Source organism: Podarcis bocagei, assembly GCF_964188305.1.
Source record: "Podarcis bocagei genome assembly, chromosome: 3".
In the NCBI taxonomy this organism is placed as follows: domain Eukaryota; kingdom Metazoa; phylum Chordata; class Lepidosauria; order Squamata; family Lacertidae; genus Podarcis; species Podarcis bocagei.
In genome coordinates, this window is record NC_138127.1 from 76,869,617 (window position 1) to 76,897,368 (window position 27,752).

The 27,752-nt window shown below is 40.2% G+C and overlaps 1 protein-coding gene across 1 annotated transcript in view; it reads left to right on the forward strand.

The window, feature by feature from the left end:
* Nucleotides 1–27,752, forward strand: part of LCLAT1 (lysocardiolipin acyltransferase 1) — an 87,175-nt gene that overhangs the window by 14,136 nt on the left and 45,287 nt on the right. Inside the window, exons 2-3 of the mRNA XM_081186469.1 lie at nucleotides 13,964–14,132; nucleotides 19,962–20,160. Of these exons, the coding sequence (XP_081042595.1) occupies nucleotides 13,968–14,132; nucleotides 19,962–20,160 (364 nt within the window). The 5' untranslated portion in view covers nucleotides 13,964–13,967. The remainder of the gene's footprint in view (nucleotides 1–13,963; nucleotides 14,133–19,961; nucleotides 20,161–27,752) is intronic.

Here is a 27,752-nt window from a genome sequence, read left to right on the forward strand (position 1 = left end):
GACCTCTAGATGCCCCAAACTAGGTATTTTAAGAGCACATGGGAAGCAAAGGCAGGAAAAAACAGGCTATGTAGTTTGGCTGAACTGTGCTGTTCTATTTACATCAGTTCCAGCTGCAGAATTCTTCAGAATATAGTGACATCAGGAAATTCTGTCTTTAAAGTAATGACTGGCATTTAATTCTTTAGAATTAACAATTATGTACTTAAAATGTCATGTTTTATATTGAAATAAAAATGCATAACATCAGATGTTTGTTCTATACAGTTTTACACTAGAACTGCTACAGAAATAAATAGTTTTCTGTTTCCCCAAAATAGAACTTTAGCCAACATTATATCTTCAAAAAAAGTCAGTGGGATATTATAAAACAACATTTTAGAGCTAGTGTATCCCTTAAGACTAGAATTCCTGCACACTTTTAGGGCCTTAACATCTTACACTGAAAGGAAATTAATTCTTGAAAGAATGCTGTGCACAATCCATTTGAGACAGTTTTGTTAAAGAAATACAAGCTGTCAAGAAAGCTGCAGCCAATGTTGAATTATTACAATAACATTTTAAAGGAAGTTTTCATTATGAGAATTCAAAGTAATGTTTCCAGAACTGAGTTGCAGATCTGATTGGAATGCTTCATCAGTTGGTAGGCTAAAAGTCTTGTGTTAGATTAAAGGAATCTAGATGGTCAAAATGTATGAAGGTAGCATGCAGACATCATTCATTCAAAGCTTTAGCTGGCATTAAAGTCAGTGGTGGGGAAGCTTTAGCTCCTGTAATTCTGTGTATCATAGTACGGTTTAAAAGCACAGCAGGCAACCTATGAGTAAATTCCATGAAGATCATTGCTGCAAGTGAAAACTCAATAGACTGGATGTAAATTAAATTAGTTGCATTTAGATCCCATTGAAATCAGCAAACTTGGTTACCTCACTGCACTGCTGAAATAATTGCACTGGCTGCCAGCTAGCTACTAAGCTAAGCTCACTTTTATTTTGAGGTACAAAGCCCACTGATGCCATTGATGCTTGACTAGCTGGTAACTGAAAGGACTAAAAGAACTGGCTAAGCTCCAACTTTGTTTCCTGGGCAGCATAAGACTGTACTAGCAAGGTTCTGGTTTCAGCCCTGCAAAGTATTCTAACATCCCACTCCCAGCTCACTGTTTGGTGTATGTCAGGAGATGCAAAAAGAACTATTTCCTTTATTAGGCATATAACTAGACCAGGGGTCTGCAACCCGCGGCTCCGGAGCCGCATGTGGCTCTTTTACACCTTTGCCGCGGCTCCGGGGCGGATACTAGTGAGGGGAGGAGGTGCATTGTGCGCCCCGACACTCCCCACTGTGGCAGGCGCTGTACTGGCTGTGACGTCGCATGGGGGCGGTGCGTGCGTTAGTCACGCACCGTCCCAACGTCACCTTCCTGCCCGCCCGCCCGCTACATTGTAAGGGGCACGTACGCTGGTCACTGCATTGAAAGGGGGCATGTACGCTGGTCACTGTTTTGAAGGGGAGTGAAGAACACACACACACACAAAAGGTAACTTGTTAATTTAACGTTTATTTCTATGAGGAGGAGTAATTCTGAGGGGTCAAACAAAGAAATAATAAAAAAGGGACAAAAAAGTTATTTTTATAATGACGAGTTTTGCGGCTCCCAGTTTTTTTTTCTTTGGAAATGGGTCCAAGTGGCTCTTTTTGTCTTAAAGGTTGCAGACCCCTGAACTAGACTATCACTCTGGTTGGAGGCAAGGCATGGCCTTTATTTATTTATTTTACAGGCATTTTCTCCCTTCTCTACATGCATGCTCTCTGTTAAAAATAAGTTGTTTTGGAGTTTCAGCATCTATGCTTTTATCTCCTGAGGCAGTTTTCCAACTCCTCTGAGTCCAGGCAGCCTGGGAAGTGGTCCTCAAGTAATCCTCCCCCCCCCCCCGTTTGTTGTTCAGATTGAAAAATGTCAGCAACATGAACCAAAATAACAAAAGGACGAGAAGGTATGCTCAGTCATTGCCAGGGTTTGCTGAGCAAAAAACCCTTCCTGCCCTCTCCCACCATCAACCATTCTGTAAAAAACGAACAACTTTTCTCTGTCTTCAAAATGTGTTTACTAAGGGTCCTTTCATACATTTACCTTTTAATGAGGAAATAAGTGTAACCAAGCCTCCCTCTGCATCTTTTGGCTTCTGGTAGCAAAGTTTATTTTCCTTTCCAGCTAATCCCAGAAGTGCCCCTGAGCACTTCTTTCCCCAACCTTGCCTGATGCTCCTAGAATGAGGTTTCTTAGACTTTCTCCCTCGCACACTCATCCCATATTGGAACTGTTCCCTTCCAATTTCCTGTGGTGGCAACAACTTTTTAATGAGCAAACTACTACACTCAACAGCTTTTGAGATTAGGTCGAGGGGTATGATTTACCTGTACACAGTTATCTGTGACTGACATCTGTCTGGCATTTCAAGGAATTGTCAAGGAAATAAGATACTACAAACTCAGGCAAATGTTTTCCATCACCAGTGTTTTCCACTTACCATTAGGAGGTTTTCTTTTCTGATGTCTAATCTCACTTTACCTTTTCATAGTTTTAAAACAATTTCTTCTTGGTCCATTTTCTGTGCTGTTGAATAACTGTTTTGCCCATTTCTTTTAGGAAATATTTTGAGATGCTAAAGACACTCTTTTTCTCTTAGAAGTAATTGGAGTTCACCAGGAGATGGAGCAGCCAAAAATATTCCATTCTCTGTAATCTGAAGTGGTAGAATTGTGCTGTTTAATGTGCCATTTGGCTCTCATATGAACATTTAACTATATTAAGCTCTCTACTAAGGGAAACAGCTTTTACAAAATTTTGTGATCTTCCTGTACAAGTGGCTGCAGATATATGATGACTTCTTTCCATTATGCCAAGTTCTTGTAAATGTAAATAGGAGGTAATAGTCCCCAAAAATCCCTAGTTAAGTTTGATGAACTAGCCTTCCCAGCTCTTGCAGCTGCCTTTGAGCTGAGGTCATTGTTTTTCCTATGCATTGGACATTCCAAATTCTCTAAAATTAAATAAATGCACTTTTTACTGAAAGTGGAACAAGTGATGTCACAAATGTAATGCTCATGAAATAGAAGATGTTAGTGACCTGCTGGTTCAACATTTTATTGAGGAAAATGTCAAATATCTAATTGGGGATTGAGCTAAAAAGATGGTTCAGTTAAAAAAATATGGTTATTTTAAACACCAGTTAAGGACAAAACCTTATCCAAACCCCATTTAAGAAGACTGTATACTTATATGCACTTTATTGCTTATTTTTTCTTCAGTCCAAAGTTGCCAGTTTTTAATGGTGGCTTTTAATTGCTTCTTAACCCACCCTTTATGAAATGTTTTAAAAATACAAGATGCTTTCCACAATGAATTGGCACTTCAGTTTGTCCCTGTTGTTGTCCTCTCCTAGATCATTACTGACGGAGCTGACAGGGAGATACAAAGTGATTTGATTTTTAATGCCACAGAAATAGACATTGATATCGTTTTCAGTTTAAGGTGTGAAGAGATCAAAACATCCTGCTAACCAGGGTTGCCAGGATGCAACCTGTAGAGCAAGCATTTATATTCAATATGCATTTATAAAGCAGGAGATGAGGTCCCTACTGGAATTGATGGGAACTACTGAAGGAAACAGACTTTTTTTTTTTAAAAAAAAGACAGAACCAGTAACTATGGCTGAGGGTTGTTTTTGTTTTTAACACCCCCTCCCCAAATCTTATTTTTTTTAAGTAAACTTCTCACATTTTTTGCATTCGAAAACTGAATTGCTAGAAAGCATAAAAGGGTTTTTTGTGCCTGTTTAAAAAGGAGCTGTGTTCTTTTCATAGCAAATATGATTGCTGCATGTAAACTAGTGTTACACTAGTATTTCCCAAGTTAAGCATGTAAGGCCCCTGAGGCCTATGTGCAAATACTGGAACCTTGATAATGCCAGCATCTGTATGCTTTCTGTGATTCATAAATTTTGCTGTGGAAAAGGCCAGTTAACACTGGTGTCTTATGTGCCAAACACGTTTGGTTCTTAAAGTTTGGAGCTCCTATGTATGTGTGGAAGCACGAAAGGTTTTAAAAGGCCCTCTCAAAATAGAGGACGCAATCCATTTCTTCTTTGTAAAATAAAATTATCAGTGGAAATTTCACGAATAAGCCTTGCATGCCATTACAGATGTTTGTGGTTGTGACTATCCCAACAGAATTAAAAACAAAAACAAAACAAAACTGAATCCCTTGGGAGGTAGTATAGTTGCTCTTTTTTGACTCATTCCATTTTTCAGAGCAAAAATGACCAAAGAGCTATTGCATTTATTGCTGTTGAAATGAGCACCATGAGATGGTAGAAATGTAAAGAATGAGTTGACCAGGTTTGTGTCTAGAAAGATGTGAAGCAGTTACATGGAATTGTTCACACACACACAGTAATTAACAAACAGGAACAGTTTTGATGGGGGGAAAGCTACATTAGTTATTCCTCTCTGGACAATTCTTGCTACTGCTGCTCAAGTCCAGATTGTGTGAGATTTCATGAATAGGAATACAGCTGAGAATAAAAATGAGGCTTCTTTCCATCACTCTATTTATGGAGCAGCTGCTTCACTGTTTGACACCCCTTTTACAGCCATTTCTAAATAACTTACCTGGTGTTCTCAATATGGCTTTTTGGTTTAACGCTGCGTTCATTGAGAGTAAGGTCAAATGAGAAGAGGGAGGGAATATTGAGCCATTCATTGTCTTTGTGTGATTTCCTTTCTTCTTTTAATGTGGGCATTTTGTTCCCTACAAAAAACTTATGACCTTCTTGATCTGTCCTTGGTATTTGAGAATATAATTAATATTTTCTTATATTTTAAAAAAACCCCTCTGAGGTAGTTAACAATGTTTTTAATAGAAACACAAATGAAATAACATAATCCTAAAACAACAACAACCCACTAAAACATCTGTCAAATCTGTCAAACATAATATATAAAACAAGGAAAGAACCAGCATAACAGCATAAAAATCAACATTAAGCTACAGCCTGAGGGTGTTGGAAGTATGTACCAAGGCTGCTTTAAGGTCATATTTGTTTTTTTCAGAAATCAAGATGCTCCTTCCTTCTTATATGTGCCTTAATAAAACACTTCCTGATTTCCTCAAACTGCTGTTTGCCATGACGTCCAAACTGGCAAAACTGTGTGTGACTATCCCTCCAAACCAAGATTACAAATCGGACTCACATTCTAAATCTAGCAGAATGTGCATCACACTTCTGTATGAATGATATAAATCCTGTGACCCACTCCCTTTTTGTCACCTCACCGCAATTTAATATTTGAAGAGCTTGAATGGAAGGGAGAGAGAATCCTGCCCAAGCCCTTCTGGGATTGTGATGGGAAGTGATGAAGGCAAAAAAAGGAATAACGGTCTGTGCCAGAATAGATACTGTATAAATTGGGACCAACAGATCAACAAACTGGTACAGTGGTGCCCCGCAAGACGAATGCCTCGCAAGACGGAAAACCCGCTAGACGAAAGGGTTTTCCGTTTTTGAGCTGCTTCGCAAGACGATTTTCCCTATGGGCTTGCTTTGCAAGACGAAAACGTCTTGCAAGTGTTCCGATTTTTTTCCGCTTCCCCCCCTTTTTCTAAGCCGCTAATCCGCTAATAGCCTTTTAGCCGCTAATCCGCTAAGCCTTTAATAGCCACTAAACCGCTAATAGCGCTAATCCGCTAAGCCGCTAATAGGGTTGCTTCGCAAGACGAAAAAACCGCTAGACGAAGAGGATTAATTTCGTCTTGCGAGGCACCACTGTAATGAAATGACTGTACGTGGAAGAAGATAAGTAAAACAAAGCATTAGTGTAACACGATTGTCAGAAAATACAAACTATATTCCATGTCACTAGCATAAATTTCACCCCAAATGTTCAATTCAGGATGTGTCTCACATCTTTTATTGTCTTGCATAATAAGGCAATTAACTATAGGAAACCAGTTTTTGTCTTAAGTTTCAGAACTGATTTGTCATGTTCACAAAGTTCATAAACCTCAGAAAAGATCATGGGATTAAGTGAACATAAATTTATGCCAAAATAAATCTTGCTACTCTTTAAGATATCACAAGACTCCTTTGTTCGTTCATCCTTTTTAAACAATAGTACCTAGAGATGTTTGAGAAGAGATGCTGGTTTAGTTCTTGATATCCAGAGAAGTCCAGAAGGGTAAAAAAGTTCAGCATCTGCTGAGGGGAGTGGATTGAAAGATGACATAGCAAAATATAAAGAAACCTACCTAATGATTATTTCAGTTTTTTCGATACTTGGTGGAGAAAATTGTGTATTTATATTCCTTTGATGATGGTGAAGTCTGAGTTTGGGGGTGGGCAGAGACGGGGATTGGAGCTGATTGAAAGTAGGCGTCTAAATTGGATCAATGGTTCTGAAGATTTTTAAGAAGCTGAAAATGCACTTGAACGTAGAGGTCAGATTTTGGCTACCATGCAGCTGCTTGGACATTTCTTAATTTTAGAAACAGTTAAGACTTTTATTTTTAACCAGAACATAGGAATAGATTTCATATTGTTTCATGTATTTCATGGGATGCAATCCTTCATGCGTGCATTCTCGTTTACTGTAGAGGCCAAGATCTTGTTTTAAAGCATTTCTGGAAACCATAAAAGGTTTTGATTTAGTTCAACTGAACTTTAGAATATGGGAATAAATCATTTTTGCCACAAACTCACAATAATACTTCTCCATGAATAGTAGTAGTAAAAATAAATATCTGAATATTCTCAAGCTAAAAGAATGGAAAATAGATAATCACAAAGACTAGCACTCGCGAAGAATAGGAATAAGAAATCCGTGTCACAGGAAACATTGAGATTATGTTTATCTTTTGTATATAGAAATCTGCCCGGAGAAGCAGGTTTCAAAAAGTTTGACGTGAAACTTTAAGCATGTGATAAAAGTTAAGTTGACATTAAGGAATTAAAGGATTAGTTTAAGCAGCTAGGAACAATGGTGTACTGGTAAATTTTGATGGGTAGGACTTAGAAAGGAAGCTGCTTTATACTGAGTGAGACCATTAGTCCATCTAACTCAGTATTATCTACACTGAATGGCAGCGGCTTCCATTCCTCAACAGCACAGCCTGGCGATAGGTGCCAAGGATTGCATCTGGGTTCCTCTGCATTTAAGAGACATGCATGGTTTGCAACTGCTGTTCTACACGTCCCCAAAGGCCCTTTCTAAACATGACAGTCCCATAGCCCATATTCCTAGAGGGAACTGATATACCCTCCACAAGACTTTGAAGCAGCTGGCACTCATAGAATACTAAACTGCAAAAGGTGGGGTTTTTTAGTATGTTGGAATTTGTCTGGGAAGATAACTCAGATCACTGATCAGTCAGGTGGCATGACTGCTATCCTGTGCATAGGTATCTGAAAAGCATGTTGAGTTTTAACAAAAGAGCTTGAGTCAGCTGCAATGCAGCCTTTAGCTATTAATTGGAAATGAAAGAAAGACAGATTGCCTTTTAAACTGCTAGAATAAAGTAAAAAGGTAAAGGGACCCCTGACCATTAGGTCCAGTCATGACCGACTCTGGGGTTGCGGCGCTCATCTCGCTTTATTGGCCGAGGGAGCCGGCGTACAGCTTCCGGGTCATGTGGCCAACATGACTAAGCCACTTCTGGCGAACCAGAGCAGCACAGGGAAATGCCGTTTACCTTCCCGCTGGAGCGGTACCTATTTATCTACTTGCACTTTGAAGTGCTTTCGAACTGCTAGGTTGGCAGGAGCAGGGACCGAGCAACGGGAGCTCACCCCGTCGCAGGGATTCGAACCGCCGACCTTCTGATCGGCAAATCCTAGGCTCTGTGGTTTAACCCACAGCGCCACCTGCGTCCCATAAAGTAGGAACCCAATCAAAGAAAAGAAGTCTCCAGCCCCTGCTTGATTATTTTCCCCAGGCTCTGACTTGTTCTGTGCTTACCTGGCACAAATAACAGCAAAACTAAAAGCCTCATTATCACATTGTTCACTTCCCAGAACCAGGAGTGCCTGTTAATTACCCAGGCCTTCTAGGAGTTATTTTTTCCATGTCAGTTTGACTGTAAACACAGGATGCATGAAAGAGCCAATCAGAGAAAGGAACATTGTGATGCATGGAATCATGACATCCATACTGCACACAACTTGTTCCCACAGTGGAGATCTGGAAATGAGAATTTCTGTCATCTAATCAGAAATCTTATAAAATCATTGCAAAATGGTAATTGACACTCTAGAACCTTAAGAAATTGTAAGAATCCTCTGTCTAATTGCTTGTGGTGTGAAACCATAACAGTTAATTTGATGAATGTATTGTGAAATTTCTTTTGCATTCTTTTTAAAAAGAAAAATACAAGAAATAACAGGTTATACTGATGAATGCAGTAGCATTTATTTTAGGACCATGGAAGGTTTTTGGACAAACAGGAGACTGGATTGCTGTTCCACTTGTTTAAAATCTACCAAAAAAAAAATCTTTCTCAATTTTGGAAGACAATGGCGATACTATTTCTTGAATTATAGTAAACAAAAATTAAAATGATTTGTTCTGAAGAGATGGGAAAGTACAAACCTGAAATTTGGAGTTGCTGAATGACTAGGACTGCAGTCCTAACCCCACTAATATGGGAATGAGTCTTATTTAATTCAGGAGGACTAAGTGGACATGGTTAGGATTGCACTGTCTGGCCGCATTCTTAACTCATCTAGGAGCACACCTCATTGAAGTCAAGTAGGCTTGTTTAACATTGTACTGTACGGCTGATGGCCTGGTTTGGAAGCTCAGTTCCCAGCTTCCCAATTCATAGTTTAGCAGCCAGGTTAGGAAAGTGGTGCTAAATCACGACATCCCATTTCAAATGTAATGACTAACTTCAGTTTAATTAAACCAAGATGCAAGTACCAAGGAAGGAGGCAAAGGAGTACATGGTATTGCAAGTTAGGAACTGACACTGACTAGATCTAACAATTTGTTAAAGTTATTTTTGGAAGGTTATAGTCAATAAATAGTGTTGAATGATTTGGGAATATTTGTACATTAGAGTTTCTATATAGATTAGTATGCTTTTGATGCTCTTTGAAATATTTTTGTTTTATGTGATTTTGTTATGTGTGTTTTGTATGTTTATTACAATAATAAACACTGGAAAAAAAATGCAACTGTTTTGGAAAGTTACTTTCTATTCTTAGCCAAGAATGTTTAAAATTAACTGAAAAATAAAACAAAATATTTTAGGATTTACTGTCCCCTGTTACCTGGAAACAGAAAATGTTTTTCTCTTGCTATGGCAACAAGAAAATGTGAATGTACGATAAACCAATAACTTGGAGTTCTGCCACAGAATAGATGAGAAATCTGTTTAGTGCTGCACTAGAGTTGTATCTCAAAATTTCCAGCCTCCACTTTGACCTAATTCTTCCCCACACTTCTCAATCTTTTTGTAGAAGTGGAAAATAACTTGGAATAAAGCTTTTATATGGTATTTTAGAAGGTTTGCAAACTTGTTCCTGTTATAGGAAAAGATGGTTGTTGAGTGTAGGAAAAAATGTTTCCCTAAGATGGTTAACAAAATGGACCATATTGGGATGGAGTTGCTTTTGTTTTGTTTGGACAAAGCAGTAGCAATCTACTGAATTCAGATTTTGAATGACTACTTCTATTGTGTCATTCAGGAGTGGACAGACTGTATATTTTTAAATTCTGAAGTAGCCTTAGATTTTGAGAAGCAAGCAGTGGATCATGGAGACCTTTGGGCAACCAAGTATCTGGGTTGAAGCTTTTTATTTAATTCACAGACAGAGACAAAATGACAAAAAGGATGGTAATTTAGTATTTTTCAGTGACAGGAAGGTTTTAAGAATTTATGCTGAAAGCTCACTGAGAGTTTGCACTGTTCCCCAAGTTTACTGAATACATTTTAAGTTGACATGAACATAAGAAGACAGATAATGAAGAGCAGCTACTTTCAACCCAACTGTTGGTGCTTAAAGTTCCTTGTTGTTGTTGGCGTCTGTCTCAAGAGACAATGCAGTGCGCCTCCAGGGGTGATTATTCTTACTTGCAGAAGGTGAAATGAGGCAGAGTCACTTACTCAGGCTCTTAAAGGTAAAGGGACCCCTGACCATTAGGTCCAGTCGTGACCGACTCTGGGGTTGCAGCGCTCATCTCGCTTTATTTGCTGAGGGAGCTGGCGTACAGCTGCTGGGTCATGTGGCCAGCATGACTAAGCCACTTCTGGCGAACCAGAGCAGCGCACGGAAACGCCGTTTACCTTCCTGCTGGAGCGGTACCTATTTATCTACTTGCATTTTGATGTGCTTTTGAACTGCTAGGTTGGCAGGAGCAGGGACCATGCAATGGGAGCTCACCCTGTCGCGGGGATTTGAACCGGCAACCTTCTGATCAGCAAGTCCTAGGCTCTGTGGTTTAACCCACAACGCCACCCACGTCCCTCACTCAGGGTCTTACCCTGGCTGTATTCAGAGGCCATGCTTTTACTTCTGAACCTTTGTCAGCTCGTAAACCATCATTTAGGAGGGTCTTGCTTGAAAATTACAGTTTGTGCCTGCTGCTTGCTGTTATACTGTATATTTACTCACCCCACCACACAGCTCACCCAAAATGGAGATAAATAGAGAAAGAAAGGAGAATGAAATCAACTACATCCAGTCCACACAACTCCCTTTCCTTACCAAGTGCTTTCCTCTTTTCACACTGCACACATGAAAATCATTACAATGGACAAGTACCAATATAGTATGGGATGACAACCAAATTGCAAACCATCAGGTGCCGGTGTGCCACAGGGGTGGGAGTTGCTGCACTTCAAAAATATTAAGCAGAGCAGATGGATAATGAAAGTGGGCAAGCAACTCTAAACCATGGATTGCCTATTATGTATTTGGAAGCATAAGCCATGGTGTCGGTTCTTAACTATGGTTAGAGAAACCTTGTACGGCATGATCCTTGAATGAAACCCATGGGTTGGTTGATACATAACACTTTCCCATGATTTAATGCTACATGGATGAGCCTTAACAAGCCTAATAGCCTGATTGCTCACCAGAACAAGATGGTTTGAGCATATAACACCAATCCTGGCCCAACTTCATTGGCTGCCAATTAGTTTCCAGGCCCAGTTCAAAGAGCTGCTGTTCACTTATAAAGCCGTACACAGCTCAGGACCTCAATACCCTAAGTACAACCTCTCCCCATGCAAACTAACCCAGACCCTGCACTTATTATCTCTATGTCCCCACTCCTGAGAGTTTTGGGGGGTGGCAACACAGAAACGGGCCCTTTCTGTGGTGGCTTCCTGACTGTGGAATGCTTTTCCCCAGAGAGGCTCACCTGGAAACCATTAGTTACATTCTTTAGGTGCCAGGGGACATTTATTATGATTATTTTATCACATTGTTACGCTTTTTATTATGTTTACACTATTGACGTTCTGTAAAACGTGTTCTTAATGCTGTACGCCACCCTGGGATCTTTTGATAAATGGTAGTATATAAATTGAAATGATGGTGGTGGAAGTGCAAGGCCCCTTGCATCCAGGAGGAGGACGACTCCTGCCAAGTTTAGTTTCAGCTTCAGAGAATCTTGGCTTTGTATTACTTGTGAACCAGTAATTCTGGCTTAAAGCAAACAGTGGTTAGTTTCTAAAACAAGCAGAGCTCAAACCATGGGTTAGCTGGCATGTTTTAACTGCTGATTGTGTTTGCACATGATGCTAAGCCATCATGCTTTGACATTTAAGGTAAACTTGGCAGAGGAGGACAAGGAAAGTAACGTGAGCCTGATGCTTTGTTGAGACTTGCCTCCATAATGCTGAACCATGATTTAGTGTTGCATGCAAACAAGCCCAGCAGCTGCATACACCTCCTGCACTATGTGCATGGACAATAAGCTTGTGCATTTCTACCTCCAGTGCAGCTGAGAAGAGGATATCAGAAATTTCTGCTTCCGTCTTCCATTTTCAACTATCCATGTGTTCTTGTTATGCCTGAATCTGGACAAACTGTACTTAGAGTTAGCTATGATTTATCGAAATAAGCAAAGTTCAAAACATGATTATGGACCCTGATCTGTTTTAGTAAACAGATAAAGCATTGTGCACAAAAAGCTAAACCATGGTTCAGCATTATGTGTGAACCAAGACAGTGAGTCAGTGGCAGAGGTGGAACTTCATGCTAGTCCTCCCAAATGCAAATTAGGTGGATTGGATAATATTTCCTGTATTGCTTACTAAAAATACTCTCTGGCATTCTGAATGAAAAGCTTGAAAGACAGCCCTCTCCTTTATAAGCAGTACGTGTGTTTGTGTTTTGTAAACAAGAGACTTTTTTTTCTTGTTCTGTTATTTACCAAAACTAAAAGCCACAATTTTAGAAAATCTGTGCTTGTTTGACACAATGTATTTGTTAGATAATTCAGACACCACTCCATTGTACTCACATCTTGATTTGCTGGAGAGAGCCAGGTTCTGCATGTTCATGCTTTACTGGAACTTGAAAATAAATGGGCTCCAATGGCTTTGCGTAATGGGTTGCTTTTCCACTGCTTTTCCTCCCCACTTCCACCAAACTGAAAGCACTAGTTTCCTGTCTGTCTTGTGTGATTTCTTGCATGTAATTTTAAAGCTGCCTTTTACAGAGCTCTTCAGAGTAGTGAACAAGAAAAGCCTGTGCTAAGCTCCTCATCTTCTAAACAACCAATTTAATCCTAAATAATGGAAAACTGGCTATTTGCAGATTCTAATTTAGAAAATTAGTGTTTCCATATTTGTTTCATGATAACAAGGTGGCTGCTATGATGGAAAGTTTCCTAGACAATAAGATACTCTTTGGTCCACATTTGGCCAGCAACATTGTATTATTGTATCTAGCACATTTAATAACAGATCTACATTATGGTTCTAACCGACAGTAGAGCTACTCTGATAGTCTTTTCATAATTTATATTATCTTAATTATATTTATAATTTTATTCTGATTATATCTTAATAGAGATTGGTGATGTATTGTATTCATCCCAGTGTCTGTTGCAATGGTGATTTGGGAATTGATGTAGCATTTTTTCTTACAGAGGGGTCAGTTCTGCAGTAACATATTCTGCAGCAGAAGGTGAGAAAATTTTAGAGTAAAGACAGACAGGGAGATATGCTCCCTTGGACACCCTCATTTGAATTCCCGTTAGGCTGAAGGCCAAACTAAATGTTATGCTAGTGCCGTACATGATTTATTCAAAAGCTGACTTGGGGACCAGAGCTGGACCAGAGCTGGACCGGTACCTGGAGGGAGCAGGCTTTAACCCCTTGCCTCTGGTATGGCCTCATTGAGAATCGCATATTCTCACCCCCACCTCAGCGTTTCATGTTCCTTTACTTTTTGAAGTAATGGTTTTATTTAATTATTTTAATTCAACAATTTATACACAGCTTAGCAGCGTAGTTTCTAAGCAGTGTACAGTGAGGTTACAAAGGAGATGCAGCAGATAAAACAAGTTAAATTTTTTACCAAAAAAGCTTCCTTTTGTTCACAAAGTGCCTGTAGTTCAGGGAGGCAGGCGGCCTGTTTTGATTTCAACTGGGAGAGAGAATTAGGCTGACAATACTGAATGCACGGCTCCTGGCAGATTATAAGGTGCAAGTTATCTAGGCAGCTGTATTGTGGGTTACACTGGAGGTACAGAGTGGCTTTAAGAAACTGACCATCTCTGGCCTGAGGCTGACTTGCCAACAAACTGGTTTTCTTCCCCTCTCTGTAGTTTCAAATCCAAAATGTATGACAGAAATTGAGTACCGTCAGTTGAAAAGCTTGGAGAGGAGCCAATTCAGGAAGACATCAACACTGAAGCTGTTTCCATAAACACCTTTCTTTCTCTTTTTCAGAGCCATGGTGTCATGGAAAGGGATTTATTTTGTACTTACACTATTCTTGGGAAGTTTTTTCGGAAGCATTTTCATGCTTGGCCCCTTGCTGCCATTGATGTTTTTCTCCCCATCTTGGTATCGCTGGATCACTGATCGCGTTGTGGCTACTTGGCTTACACTTCCAGTGGTAAGTTGCTTATATCTTATATCTTACATCTTATGAAAAGTCCCAACTGCTCAAACCACCCAGTCTTAAAATGCCAAACAATGACTTTTTATATTCAATATTTGGACTTAGTTTCAGGTATAGAATTGCAGCCATGCAACACAACCTTGCCCTGTTCAGTAGACCTTATTATCCTAAGTGTACCTAGGATTGCAGGCATAATCTTCTATGTCCTGTCAGGATAAGCTTCAGAGCTAATGACAGAAGGTGATGGACAACTGTGTCTAAACTTGAGACAGAGATGGGAGGTGTCTGGACTGGAAAGACTTTGGCAGATGGCCAAAATGACAAACTATAGAAGGGCCAAGGAAGAACAGCTATCAGATAAGTTAACAGTAGTCCTTGTTCTGTTCTGGAATGGAAAATTCAATTATAATATACAGCAGTCTGCTTTATTGTAAGGTATCTTTGTTTCTTCATTCTTTGAATGATCCGCCTTTAATTGTTCATCAACAAGTGGTCATGTTTTTTCCTTCTTTTCCATGTAAAATATAGTAATTTATTTGAGAGAGAGAGAAAAAAAGATAGGATTTCCTGGTTGGAATGGTTTGAGATGAACTGCTATGCTTAACAGCTATAACTCTCAGGTCACTTCTTTCCAGCACATAGTGTCCTCAGCCTGACAAGGTCACCACCTATTAACCCTAATATATCAGTGTAATGACAGTGAAGAGTCTTTTAAAAATAATTTGTAAGCTTTAGGTGGTTAGCAGACCAGTAATACATTTTTTAAAACAAAATTTTTACCAGACCTCTTAAATGTTACCTATGTGTTTGTTTCACTGTACAGTGGCCCGTCCAGTTACGTACTGCTCTGGTTATGTAACTTTCAGGTTACAAATGCGGCAAACCCGGAAGTGTATCCTTCCGGGTTTTGCCGCATGTTCAGAAACGGCGCCTCTGGTTACCTTTTTTGGGGGATGCACACGGACCCCCAGAATGAATTAAATTTGTATCTGGAGGTTCCACTGTATTGATGAGTTTCTTGTTTTTCTGCTGTTTTAACTGTGTGGCTTAACAACAACTTTGTTGTTGTTGGTTGACATGATTTTTGTTTGTAAGCTTACTTGAGGGGTAAGGTGACAAGGCAGAGTAGCCATCAAAGCAATATCCTATGCTGCGTATCTATGTTAATCAGGAGTACATGTGCATACATCTCATATAGACTTTAAGAACTATAGAAAAGAAGCACCGGGTGAATGAATGTGAATGAAGCTTGACTACCATTGCAGCAAAACGCTGGCTGACTATTGAAGGAAGGGAAAACCAGAGGGAATGGAACAGAGTGTCCTGTAAGATCCTGGTTGGCCAGCTGGAACCCTGAACAGGAACACTTCACACGGCAACATTTTGTTGCAGGTCCCACTTGGATTTTAGTGTAATGCTGAAATCAGAATGGAAGAAAATGTATACAGTAGTACCCCGCAAGACGAACGCCTCGCGAGACGAAAAACTCGCAAAACGAAAGGTTTTTTCGTTTTCGAGTTGCCTTGCAAGACGAATTTCCCTATGGGCTTGCTTCGCAAAACGAAGCTTGCCCTGGGGACAGCGGGTCTTCTCTTTTGAAGCAAGGGGTGGCGGGGAGAAGCGATCTTCTCCCCGCAGCCCCAGGTCCGGGGACAGCGGGAAGCGCTTCCCGCTGCCCCCAGACCTCTTTTGAAGCAAGGGGCTGCGGGAAGATCGCTTCTCCCCACCGCCCCTTGCTTCAAAAGAGGTCTGGGGACAGCGGGAAGCGCTTCCCACTGCCCCCGGACCTCTTTTGAAGCAAGGGGCTGCGGGGAGATCGCTTCTCCCCACCTGCCCCCACCGCCCGGCTTCGGAACGCTGCTCCGAAGCGGGGCGGGGGGGGGAACACCTTCTGAAGGCGGGCGGGGGGCGAAAGTCTTTGTCCCCCCTGCCTGCCTTCCCAGGGGCTTTTAAATCGCCCCGGACAGTGGAGAAGTCCTCCGCTGTCCCGGGCGATTTTAAAATGCCGCCCGCCAGCATTTAAAGATCGCCCGGACAGCGGAGAAGTCCTCCGCTGTCCCGGGGTTTTTTAAAATGCTGGGGGTGGGAAGAAAAGCCCTTGTCCCCCCCCCCCCAGCCTTCAGAAGAGGTCCGGGGACAGACTGTCCCCGGACCTGGTCTGAAGGCGGTTTCCCTAGGAACGCATTAATTGATTTTCAATGCATTCCTATGGGAAACCGTGCATCGCAAGACGAAAAACTCGCAAGACGAAGAGACTTGCGGAACGAATTAATTTCGTCTTGCGAGGCACCACTGTATTTAGGTCTGAAGTGCTGTAGTTCAACCATCTCATCTCCAGCACTATGTTTATGAACTGCAGTCTCACAGAAACACATGAACACTGCTGTTCACTGTTTAAAAAACAACAGCAGTGGGGAGTTATAATTGTGCCCTGAGACTGCAGCCCAAAGAAGATTAATTTGAAGCCAGCTCCATTGAACTCAGTGGGAACTTGGTGAGTCTTTGGAAATAAATCAATGTAGGAACAAACGGTTTTCTTCTGATCATGTATTTGATTTATTTCCTGAATTATCGTAATGCCAGCATTTTTAGAGACTCTACCAGGTGTGCTTCCCTCCTCTACAATTCTATGATTCCTGTCTTCTTAAAATGGATTTCAAATATCTAATAATATTGCACAGAGGCTATGCATTTAGAGGTTTACAAATATTTGGAATCCGTAAATAATCTGTACCATATAGTCACTTACATATTACTTTGTTTTCTCTGAGCAGAGCTCTGAAATAAAAATTCTGGCTAAATAAGAAGTAAATTTCATTTTACTTCTTTCGTTCATTCTTTGGTTCAATGCTGATAGCATTTTAAAAACCTGTTTTTAATAAGGAACAACTTATTGACTGATAGTAGAAGTAGTGGAACTTACAAATATGTCCCATGGTATATGTTTCTTTGTCTGCTTTGTCATGCATAAGCCCTGAAGTGACTAATTCTCTAGTTCTCATTTTTTTCATAAGATGATGATCTCATTTATATCCCACCTTTCCCCAAGGGGCTCAAGGTGACGTAAATGCATAGAATTTTAGGTACAGAATCCCTGATTTGTACAGTTGGAAGGGACCCTGAGGGTCATCTACTCCAACCCACTGCAATACAGGAATCTCAACTAGATCACACATGACAGATGACTATCCAATCTCTGAATAAAAACCCCTAAGGAAGGAGAGTCCACCACCTCTCATGGAAGTCTGTTCCAGTCTCAAACAGCCCTGACCTTCCCCATTTTATCCTCATAAGAACCCTGTGAGGTTAATGAGGCTGACAGGCAGTGAATGGCCCAAGGCCACCCAGTGAGCTTCATGACTGAATGGCTCAGTCCCTAGTGCAGCATTCTAATCACAGCACCACACAGGTATTACATACAGACTGATGACACCCAAAAAATACCTCCTGTACCCTACGTATCTGATCCACTTCCTGTACCCCATGTGATCCAACCATTGGAGGACAAAAGTGGCTTCACGTGGGATGGAAAACTTTCCTTCTGTGGAATTCCTTAAGGTGCCTTATTTTAAGATTTAAGCCAGAGTCCAGCAATCTTACCTGTATTTAATTATTTAACTTACTACATTTATGTACTGCAAGAAGCTCAGGGGTGTGTATGTGGCTCTTCTCCCTCTTCATTTTATTAGGATAACAACCCTTTGGGGTAGGTTGGATTGAGAAAGAGTGGTAGACTGGGGATTTGAATCTGTGTCTCCTCAGTCCTAGTCCATCTGTTGCACCACGATGACCCCACGATGCCTTTAGAAAGCTTACAGGTGGGGCATGAGGGCCACAGTACCCACTCTTTTCCTCTTTGGAGATATACTGCTTCTGAGCGTGGGGGCTCCGGTTATCTATTATTACTGATAGGGAAGACTTCCATGGGCAAAACTGAGGTTGAGAAAGTAGGAATGGTTTTGATGGATGAACCTGGGCTGGGGAACACTTGCAGCACACACACTTATTGGAGGCACTAGCTACCACTGTGTGTTAATAGTTGTAAGCAACATGTTAATGAGCAAAACTATCTCTCTCCCACCTCGATAGATGGTCAGTCCGAATAGCGGTGCAGAGTTTGCTATGCTTTTATAATGGTTCATTTTTAACCTTGATCAATAATAACATGCCAGTACTGCAGTTAGCTGAGTCATCCATTAATGCTTTATGCTCTTTATATAGTTCATTTCACACAGGGAACTAAAAGCCCTTCACAGAGGTAAGTGACATCTCTGTTGATTAGATGAGACATTGTCTGTCTTATTTCCTTGTTCCTTCATCTTTTCTAATTCTAATGCTGTTTTATATTCCAAACGTCAAGGTTTATTTTGGGTTAGAAGGCTTCACTTTTCCCCTTGGGTAGTTCAGGGAAGAAAATTGGTGTTTTGATTCTATTGTGGGTCTGAGTGCCTTCGTCACCTTTTCTGCCATTGCAATTGGTTGTTTTTAACCATCATCTTTGTATCCCAACCTTTCTCTGAAAGGCTCAGGATTACATGTCCATAGTTACTTTATTCTCGAAGCAACTCTGTGATCAGTTAGACAGGAAGAAAGTTATTTCCTCTATAATTTGAAGCTGGATAACCTTAACTGTTCAAATAGTGTAAATACTATTCACTTGCGTAGTAATTTTAAAATGTCTTTTCTAATAACAATTCAAGCTGATGTGCAACTTTTTTATATAAAAAAGACATAACTCTAAAAATTATAACAATACCGATTAATTATGTCAGGGGTAGGGAACTTCTGACTTACAAGCCAATATTGGCCCGTCCTCAAGTTGACCCACAAAGCCATTTTCCCAAAGCCGTTTCCACCCATCTGCTAATGTCACTCATGACATCATCTAATGGATGGGAAGCTATGGTTAAATCCTGTGTGGGCTACATTCCTGTTCCAACCAAGGAACAGGGGAGCAGCACAGCTGAAGCAGCAGGATTTGACCTCCATGCTTGTCAGCTGATAAATCCTGCTTGGTTTGGCTGGATTCCATGCAGCACCTTCCTGATTCAGAAAGGGGGCCTGTATGGAAACTCCTGCTGAAATGAAGGGGGGCACTGGCCTTGCAAGGTGCTTTGAAGTCCTGACTTTGGGACTACAAAGCACCCTGCAGCTGACATAATAGGGAAGTCAGGAGACTGACAGGTGGGTTGTCCTGTGAAGCGTATCATTATCAGCCCATGGAGCCGAAAAGGTTTCCAACCCCTGAGTTAAATGATTCTGCCATGCAGCAAACCACAGCCTGACCAGTCTATGGACAGAAAGAGCAGTGTCAGAGAAAGGCATAGAGAGATTGGTGTGGGATGAGGCTTCCCAGAAGGAGTCATCCAAAGGGTAGATGCTGTCAGGCAGGATATCCCACAGCGCAGGCAAATCTTGCTTCATGCATGGAAGGGTGAAGGTGTTCATTGTTTGGGGAGATAAATATGACTGCCTTGAATTAATGTGTCGATTTTCTGCTGCTTTCACGATAACTATAATGGTTCTTCTGAATCATGTGGTTATTTGACATTGTGTCCTTTGAGTATGCAAGGTCCGCATTTTTTTCCTGCAGTGGGTGCTCTGTAATAGTCCCATTGGTACTGTGCAGTTGAACAGTATGCTACTCCTCAAATGCTTTCCCCAAACCATTGTGCTAAATACTTTTTAAAAACTAGAAACATGCACTGGCTACTATAAACCTTTGTTGCAAGATAATGTCTTGATTTATATCATTGTAAATTATTTGTTCTCAGATATTTGCATGTTTTCAAAGTTAATATAAAATCAAATTATTTCTCTTAGGCCTTACTGGAGATTGTATTTGGAGCAAAAGTGGTTATAACAGGTGATGGATTCATCCCCGGAGAAAGAAGTGTCATTATCATGAACCACCGAACTCGAATGGACTGGATGTTCCTATGGAACTGCCTGCTGAGATATAGCTACCTCAGACTTGAAAAAATATGTCTCAAATCTAGCCTCAAAGGCATTCCAGGATTTGGTAGGTCACCAACATGATAAAAAATTTCTTTTTTGTTTAGCTTTATATGTTGTTGTAATATTTGCTGCCTTATATGGTAGTTCAGAATATTTGATTGTAGCTCTGCTGTTTTTATAATGATGGGTTTCATTGTTCTATTTATTATTTTTCGGCATTATTGTTAGCTGTCTTAAGGGATCTGTGGAGCCATGCAGAAAGAGAAAAATTCCAAAATGATATCTGAAACCTTCTATCTGTTAAGCATGTAAACTGCTTTCCAATTCACATAGTCTAAAATAATTTGTTTTCAAAATGTGTCTTAAAATATTACTCTCTTCAAATCAGATGCATATTTGTTTGTGCTGTCTTGTTTTATTGCACAGTAGTCAAACTCTTAGAAGACAAATCCCATTTCTTTTTCTGATAGACATACAAGTTTTGTGGATCAGGGAATGCTGTGGACATAGTCTATCTTGATTTCAGTAAGGCTATTGACAAAGTCTCCCATGCTATTTTTGCAGAGAAGCTGGTAAAATGTAGTCTGGATGAGGTACTGTTAGGTGGATTTGTTGGTCGGCTTGATGACCTTCAGCGTACAGTAGACAGGGCCCAGACTAACAAAATAAATTTCAGTAGGGACAAATATAAGGTTCTATAATTTGGCAGGAAGAACAGCTGCACAAATATACGATGAGGGACACATGGATTGCCAGTAGCTTAACATGAATCAACAGTTACAGATAGGTAGCCGTGTTGGTCTGCCATAGTCAAAATAAAAAAAATCCTTCCAGTAGCACCTTAAAGACCAACTAAGTTAGTTCTTGGTATGAGCTTTCGTGTGCATGCACACTTCAAGGTATCTTCAGATACCTTGGTATCTGAAGAAGTGTGCATGCACACGAAAGCTCATACCAAGAACTAACTTAGTTGGTCTTTAAGGTGCTACTGGAAGGAATTTTTTTATTATGAATCAACAGTGTGATGCTGCAGCAAAAAAGGCTAATGTTTTTCTAGGCTGCATCAACAGAAGTATAGTGTCCTTATCAAGGGAAGTAATGGTACTGCTGTATTCTGTCTTGTTGAGACCCACCTGGAGTAGTGTCTAGTTCTGGGTGCCACAATTTAAGAAGGATATTGACAAGCTGGAACATTTGCAGAGGAGGGCAACCAAGATGATCAAGGGTCTGGAAACCAAGCTGTATTTGAACAGTTGAAGGAGCTAGGTATGTTTAGCCTGGAAAAGAGGAGGCATAAGAAGCGCTCTGTTGGATCAGACCAGAGGCTGCTTATTTTTTAGCATCCTGTTTCCCATGATGCCTTTTGAGAAACTTGTAAGCAAGACCAATGGGCTGTAGCCCTCTCCCGCAACCGTTATTCTGGGGCATGCTCCCTCTCTACCTGGAGGCAGCATATAGCTATCATGAGTAGTAGTCATTGATAACACTATACTTTTTTATTCTTGGTTTAAAACTTACTAAGAACACTTATTCTTACCTACTCAGTACTGAAGATTCTGCTGTTCACAGCTGTGTTATTTTGATGGAATGTAAGTGACAGAAAGGAAATAACAAAGAGCCCATTCAGTTGTAACGAACCATCACCTTTAAAGCCAACAATGCATGTTGGGCCTGGAGCGCTCCTCTCCCTTTTAAACAAACCACAATAGAATCTCTGAAGCTGATGTGTGCCATAATAAACTCAGGTTTATTAGGCCAAGTTCATCACGTCGAAACTGGCCTGTGAAGTAGTTCTGCGCTTTCCTTTTGCATTTAAAAGGGGTAGAAAATAAACAGCAACTCTTCAAATGTAGCCGTGGCACTGTCAGCCTCAATCAACTTGAGAAGTCTCAAGGCATTGTTTGTATTCTCTTTATCTTATATAGAGTATATCCTAGTGTGGTGATAATAGATAGTGTGGTACACATACCAGTTTTGTCAGGGGCTACGCATGTAGCCTGTGTTGAAACTTTCTAAGCACACAAGTGTAGCCCTCCTGGGTCAGCTCCAAAGACCTATCTAGTCCAGCCTTCTGTTCCTCATAGTGGCCAAGTAATGTTCATTTAGCAAAAGCTGTTCACTTCACTGGTTCACAAAAATATACTTTGTTTTATGTGTACACTTGTAAAAATTAAGTTAACTGGCCACCCTCCACTATTTAGAGTTTGCCCTTTCAGAAAAGTTCTGATTGTATTTATTGCTTTCACTCACTATTCTACTATTACTTTGATTTCTCAGCTGATATCATCAGAAACTATTAAGGTACCGGTTGCATTGTGCATACCAATCTTCAGTTTTGTTCTGTTGAACGTATAGGCTCTAACAAGCTTTCACTTCTCAAACAAAATTTCCATCAGTTTAATCACACCCATTTATTGCTAGGTCATCTTTACTCTTTCACCAATTAACTTGTGGAATGTATGGTATGGTACAGTTCACTTACCACTGGTATAACTGTAAGAATGAACAAAGAGTACCTTGGAGAGCATTTGCCTTTTTTCTTTTAATTACTTACCATTCTTAAAACTTAAATTACCCATTAGAGCTTCTGCCAGTAATAAGCAAATATCAGCAAGGACGGCTTGATGATGATAACTTCAATTTGTTTTGCCAAAATCCTGGAGTTTTATTCAATGCTGCTGCAGTGGGTTTCCATGCATGCATGTGGAGCTTCCTTTTTATCTCCTATCCTTTCCAGCCCCCATTCTCACATTCTTATAATCAGCTCTGAAGGTTTGGGGATTTCTTCAGAGAAGATTTTGGGGGTGCACAGGGAAAGAGAGGAAACAGAGGTCCCATTTCACCTCTGGAACTCTGCACCTGGAACATTGAATACAACCCTTGCTATTTACTGGCTGTTCATTCGTTCAGTCAGTCAGTCAGTCAATCAGTTATTAAATCCTATCTTTGGGGATATAAATCCTTCCAAAAAAATACATTAACAAAATCACAATAACATTAAAATTTTATCAGTATCTTTCTCAGTTGGCAATTGATGCTAAATGACTCTGTATGAGGAATGGGAACATCGAGCAAGTTCTAAGGTGTTTGCCTGCCTCTCTCTCTCTCTTCCTCTCCTGGTGTTCTTTCCACAGCGAAGTGGGAAGTTATATTAGAGTTTGTGGGTCACAGCTCCTTTCTGTGCAAGTGAAACGTGAGGTTACCAGAGCATGTCCCACTGTGGCCAGTGCAGGAATGGCCACAGCTGATGGGTCCTTTTCACCACCAAATCCACCTGAGCCTCAAGTGGTGATAGCACTGGATTTAGGAGTATCCCCAGACTCTGAACCTGCTGTTTATGGATGAATGCAACTCTGGGAATCACTTACCAACAGCACCACCATCTTGTCAAAATTCAACCTCAGTTTATTGGACCTCATGCATCCCACTGCTGCCTCCAGACACTGGACTACCACCAAAGCAGTTTCACCTAGTTCAGATGGTATGGAGAAACAGCGCTGGTTGTCATTGATGACATTGAGCCCCAAATCCTGTGATAACTCCACTCAACTTCATATAGATGCTAGATAGCACCAGGGACCTCATGGAACTTTGCCAAACCCCACAGCACAATTGCCAAAGGGCTGAACAGAAGTCACCCAATGCTACACGCTGGAAGCAGCCCTGCAGGTTGCAGCGGAATCATTATAATATTATGCCTCCATCTCCCAACCACAGAGAGGGTACCATGGCTGATGGTATCAAAACCTGCTGAGAGATTCAGGAGAACCCAGGAGTTGTTCGAGGTGGAAGGCTATGGTGGGATAACTTTTCCAGAAGTCTTTCAGTGTTAGCTATTCCCTGATGGCTGCTTCCCTTGCAATTTTTTTTAGATAATAAAATTCTCATATAGTGACTTTTGCAGGTTATTTTTGAATTGCATTTTGGGTGTTCCACACAATACCACACATGTGGAAATAACCATGGCATGGCGTTAGCTGCATCAGAAAATTGTATGGTTAGACCTTGGTCTGTTTTTCCAAGTTATGCATAATGCAGTAATAAAATTGTGGAAATGGTCAAGTCCACAGCTCCTCCACAGGGAGGCCACCTCTTTCTTTGTGAAAGATAATATTTGAGTAGGGTCAAAGGTTTCTGTTAAGCATAGGCCTTCCATTATCTAAGTGCTGTATAAATAGCTTGTGGTTTGCTTTGTGGACTGGAGGCAATGGACTCTTTAAGTGAGAGTCTGAGCAACAGTGACATGTGATATCTTCCAGCAATTTCATCAAGGGCTGTCAGACTTAATTACTTTAGAGTTATTTATATTATGAGGTAGCTTTGGGAGTGTTTGTTGGAAAGTGTTCTCTGTAGTGTTATCACTCTTGTAGAATTGTTTACATCAGAAAGATGCATACCAGATTTATTATTATTATTATTTTGGAAGTTTGAACATTAACTCTGCTCTAAATTCGTGCTGGGAAAGGGCAATAAAATGACTATTGTAATAACTTGTAATTCTGCTTTTTATGCTTTAAATAAGTCTGGTCTCATAAAGGTCTGTGTTGTAAGGGAACATTTTGTGAAAAGCGATGGCTTAGAATAATAATTTGAAGGGACCAAAACACAAAGGCCAAAGGTTTGGTTAAAAAAGCGTTCATCTAGTCTCCCATAGGTAAACTCAATTCAGGCCAGTGTGTTAAAATCACTAAAACAACTAATTTGCATGTTTTTGCCTGCTAAGCAAATGTGCCAGATGACTCAAGTAAGCAAATCATCTACTAAACATCCTATAAAAGTTTTGTTTATACAAAATAGGGGTGGGGGAGAGGAAATAATATGTTCCGATTCACTTGAAATGTCCATACCTTCCAGCTCAAGCTTCAGAAACATCTTAATGTAGAGGGCAAGGAGCCAATGTACTTACTACCTGATTAACTAGAGAGGGGGGTCTTGTCGTCTGGGCAGCCCAGGACCTCCATGCACACAGCCCAGGCTTGTACCCCGGGGAGATCACTTGCCAGTAATGACTTCACCCTTGGAGACACATTCCATTGTCTCCTGAGACAGATGGATGCCAACAGCCTTATAGACTAAGTAGGCAGACTTGAGGTTGCATGTCAAGCAATGAGACAAGCATGTGGATTAGGGGTGAATACTGCATACCAGAGTTCACAGAAATAATAGATGGATATTCAGCTAAGGTTTTGTTTTGCTGCAGCAGTCCTTACTGATGATTAAACTGAACCTTACCTGCATGCAAGTCTTCCTCCATTCATTCATTTTGTTGGATCCTGGCTGTAGAGAAAGGATCAAACAAGGAAGCACTCGCTTTTCCAGAAATGGCTGGTGATGAAAGATGCTAGTGTCCATGGACATAAAGTAGAATTGCAGAGGGATGCTTTTGCAATTTTTAAAAAATAATATCAAAGCTGTAGCTTGTGTGACATTTTCTTTAATTCATAGCTAAATTTTCATGTTTTTCGTCTCATATATTCCCCACAATATTGAAGGCTTTCACATTTACTTTCACATATAAAGGAGAAAAGAAGTAAATGTGTCTTGCACTTTGTGCAAGCTTTAGAAACGGCCAAATTTCTGCTTCCTCTCAAAAATCATCTATGGGAAACAAGCCTGAATATTTTTTTTTCTAGAGAAAAAAAATTATTTCTTTCTTTTGCTCCACTTAGAGCGTTGTCTTTTGAAGCAAGTGACTTAACCTGAAAGCAACATAGAACTCATTGGCTTACTTCTGAGTCAATATATGTAGGATTCTTCTGTTAGAATTTGAGGGTTTCCTCAGTCATGATAGTGCATTTATTAATGGGATGGTTACTGCAACACCAGGAAAAGAACTTTACATGGACTAAAATCATAAAGAACACAGAATCCAGTTCTCTTCCTTCCCTGAAGAGATAGATCTTTATTGGGTCATCTGAATGCCCTTATTAGATCATAGTGTTGAAATTAACCTACTCTACTTTCAGCCATAGAAAAAGGATGTAAAAGTCACTGATGCAATCTGTTGCATGCATATTTATTTATTTATTTATTTATGCTAGTTCATAAATTTTCTTAAGATGTCTTTTGACTCCTGTGGTGCTCAAGATGATAAACAGTATTCCAAAATCCACTGTACACAGAGAGAGAGAGAGACAGAGAGAGAGAGAGAGAGAGAGAGAGAGAGAGAGAGAGAGAGAGAGAGAGAGAGAACGTAGATACCACCCCCATTATAATTGAAAAACACATTTTCAATTTTTTTTCAATTACCTACTTGTGGGAGCTACATAATGAGCTATTGTCTGATGTTCTGGAGTAAAGGAGTTTCTTCCAAATTTCTACAAGGAGAGATGGCTATGCAGCATGCCCTACAATAAATGATAGTATGTGCAACGTGGTCTCTGACACATTATGTGGTATCTTGTAGTTGTTTCCAGCTTGAGGACCCTTTAGCCAACATGGTACTCTCCACATGCAGTAGACTACACTTCCTGTCTGACCCAGCCAATATGACCAGTGGTCTGGGATTATGGGAGTTGTAGTCCACAATATCTGGAGGACCTCACATTTGCTTTCAAATGAAGGACTTTTTTTGTAGTGGCTTCTCCTGCAACTAGTTGGTTGGTGAAACTGTAACATTCAACATTTCCCCTTGAATACAACTATTAATAGTGCAGCAACTCTGCCCCATATTGAATCTGGTAATTGTTTGCCAGGTCACTGAGTTCACATGTGAAATGCATTAATTTATGCAGCACAGGTCAGATTCTGCAAAAAGAAAGAAAAGATCAAATGGTGTGCATTTCAAGGACTTATCACTTTACAATGATAGGCAGTTGAATTTGCAAATTGAAATGAGAAGGCAAGATGCTTGAGTTTCAGTAATGATATTGAGCTAAAAAGCTGTAAAAATGTACTTCTGCTAAAAAAAAAATCTTAATTATAAGACAATTTCGCCTGTGTATTCTTAATAGGTCCCAAGTATTTTATGTTCTAGCTCACGTTTTTAATGTTAGACATGACTCAGTCTCTTAGTGTTATTTTGCACCCCTGATTTAATATCATTAAGAATAACATAACACCTACTTTTTCCCACACCTTTCAGAGGGGTCACTAACACATCTGACATATTTTAGTGCTAGCCCATACACTTTTTTCTATAATAACTGTATTACATGCAAAGTGGTCTTCCCTAAGAAATTGGTTATGTTTTCACATAAAATTATCTGTTTGTTTGTTTGTTTTTTAATATCCTTTTTATTATTTTTATTTTAACAAAGTAATAATAATAAATAAATACAAATAAAAATGTGCGCCCCCACCCCAAGACCATTCCATTGTAACTATCCAACCTCCCAAATTTCAACACCTCTTGCAATGATTTGACCTCTTTCCATTTTAACAATACAAATTCTACAAATACCTTCCATATTTCATCAAAATCATTTCTCCTGCATATTCCCTGTCTTACCTTAAGAGCACATGGTAATTTATTATTAATAGCTATATCTCACACCTCTTTATACCATTCTTCCATTTTATATTCACCTCACCCCTTCCACTTCCAAGATATAACACCTCGTGCAGGGGTCAGTAAATTTGTGAGCAAGTCTTTCATAGCCTGTGAACCTTCCACCCCATCATAAATTGAGAACAGTGCTACCTCTGGACATTTGG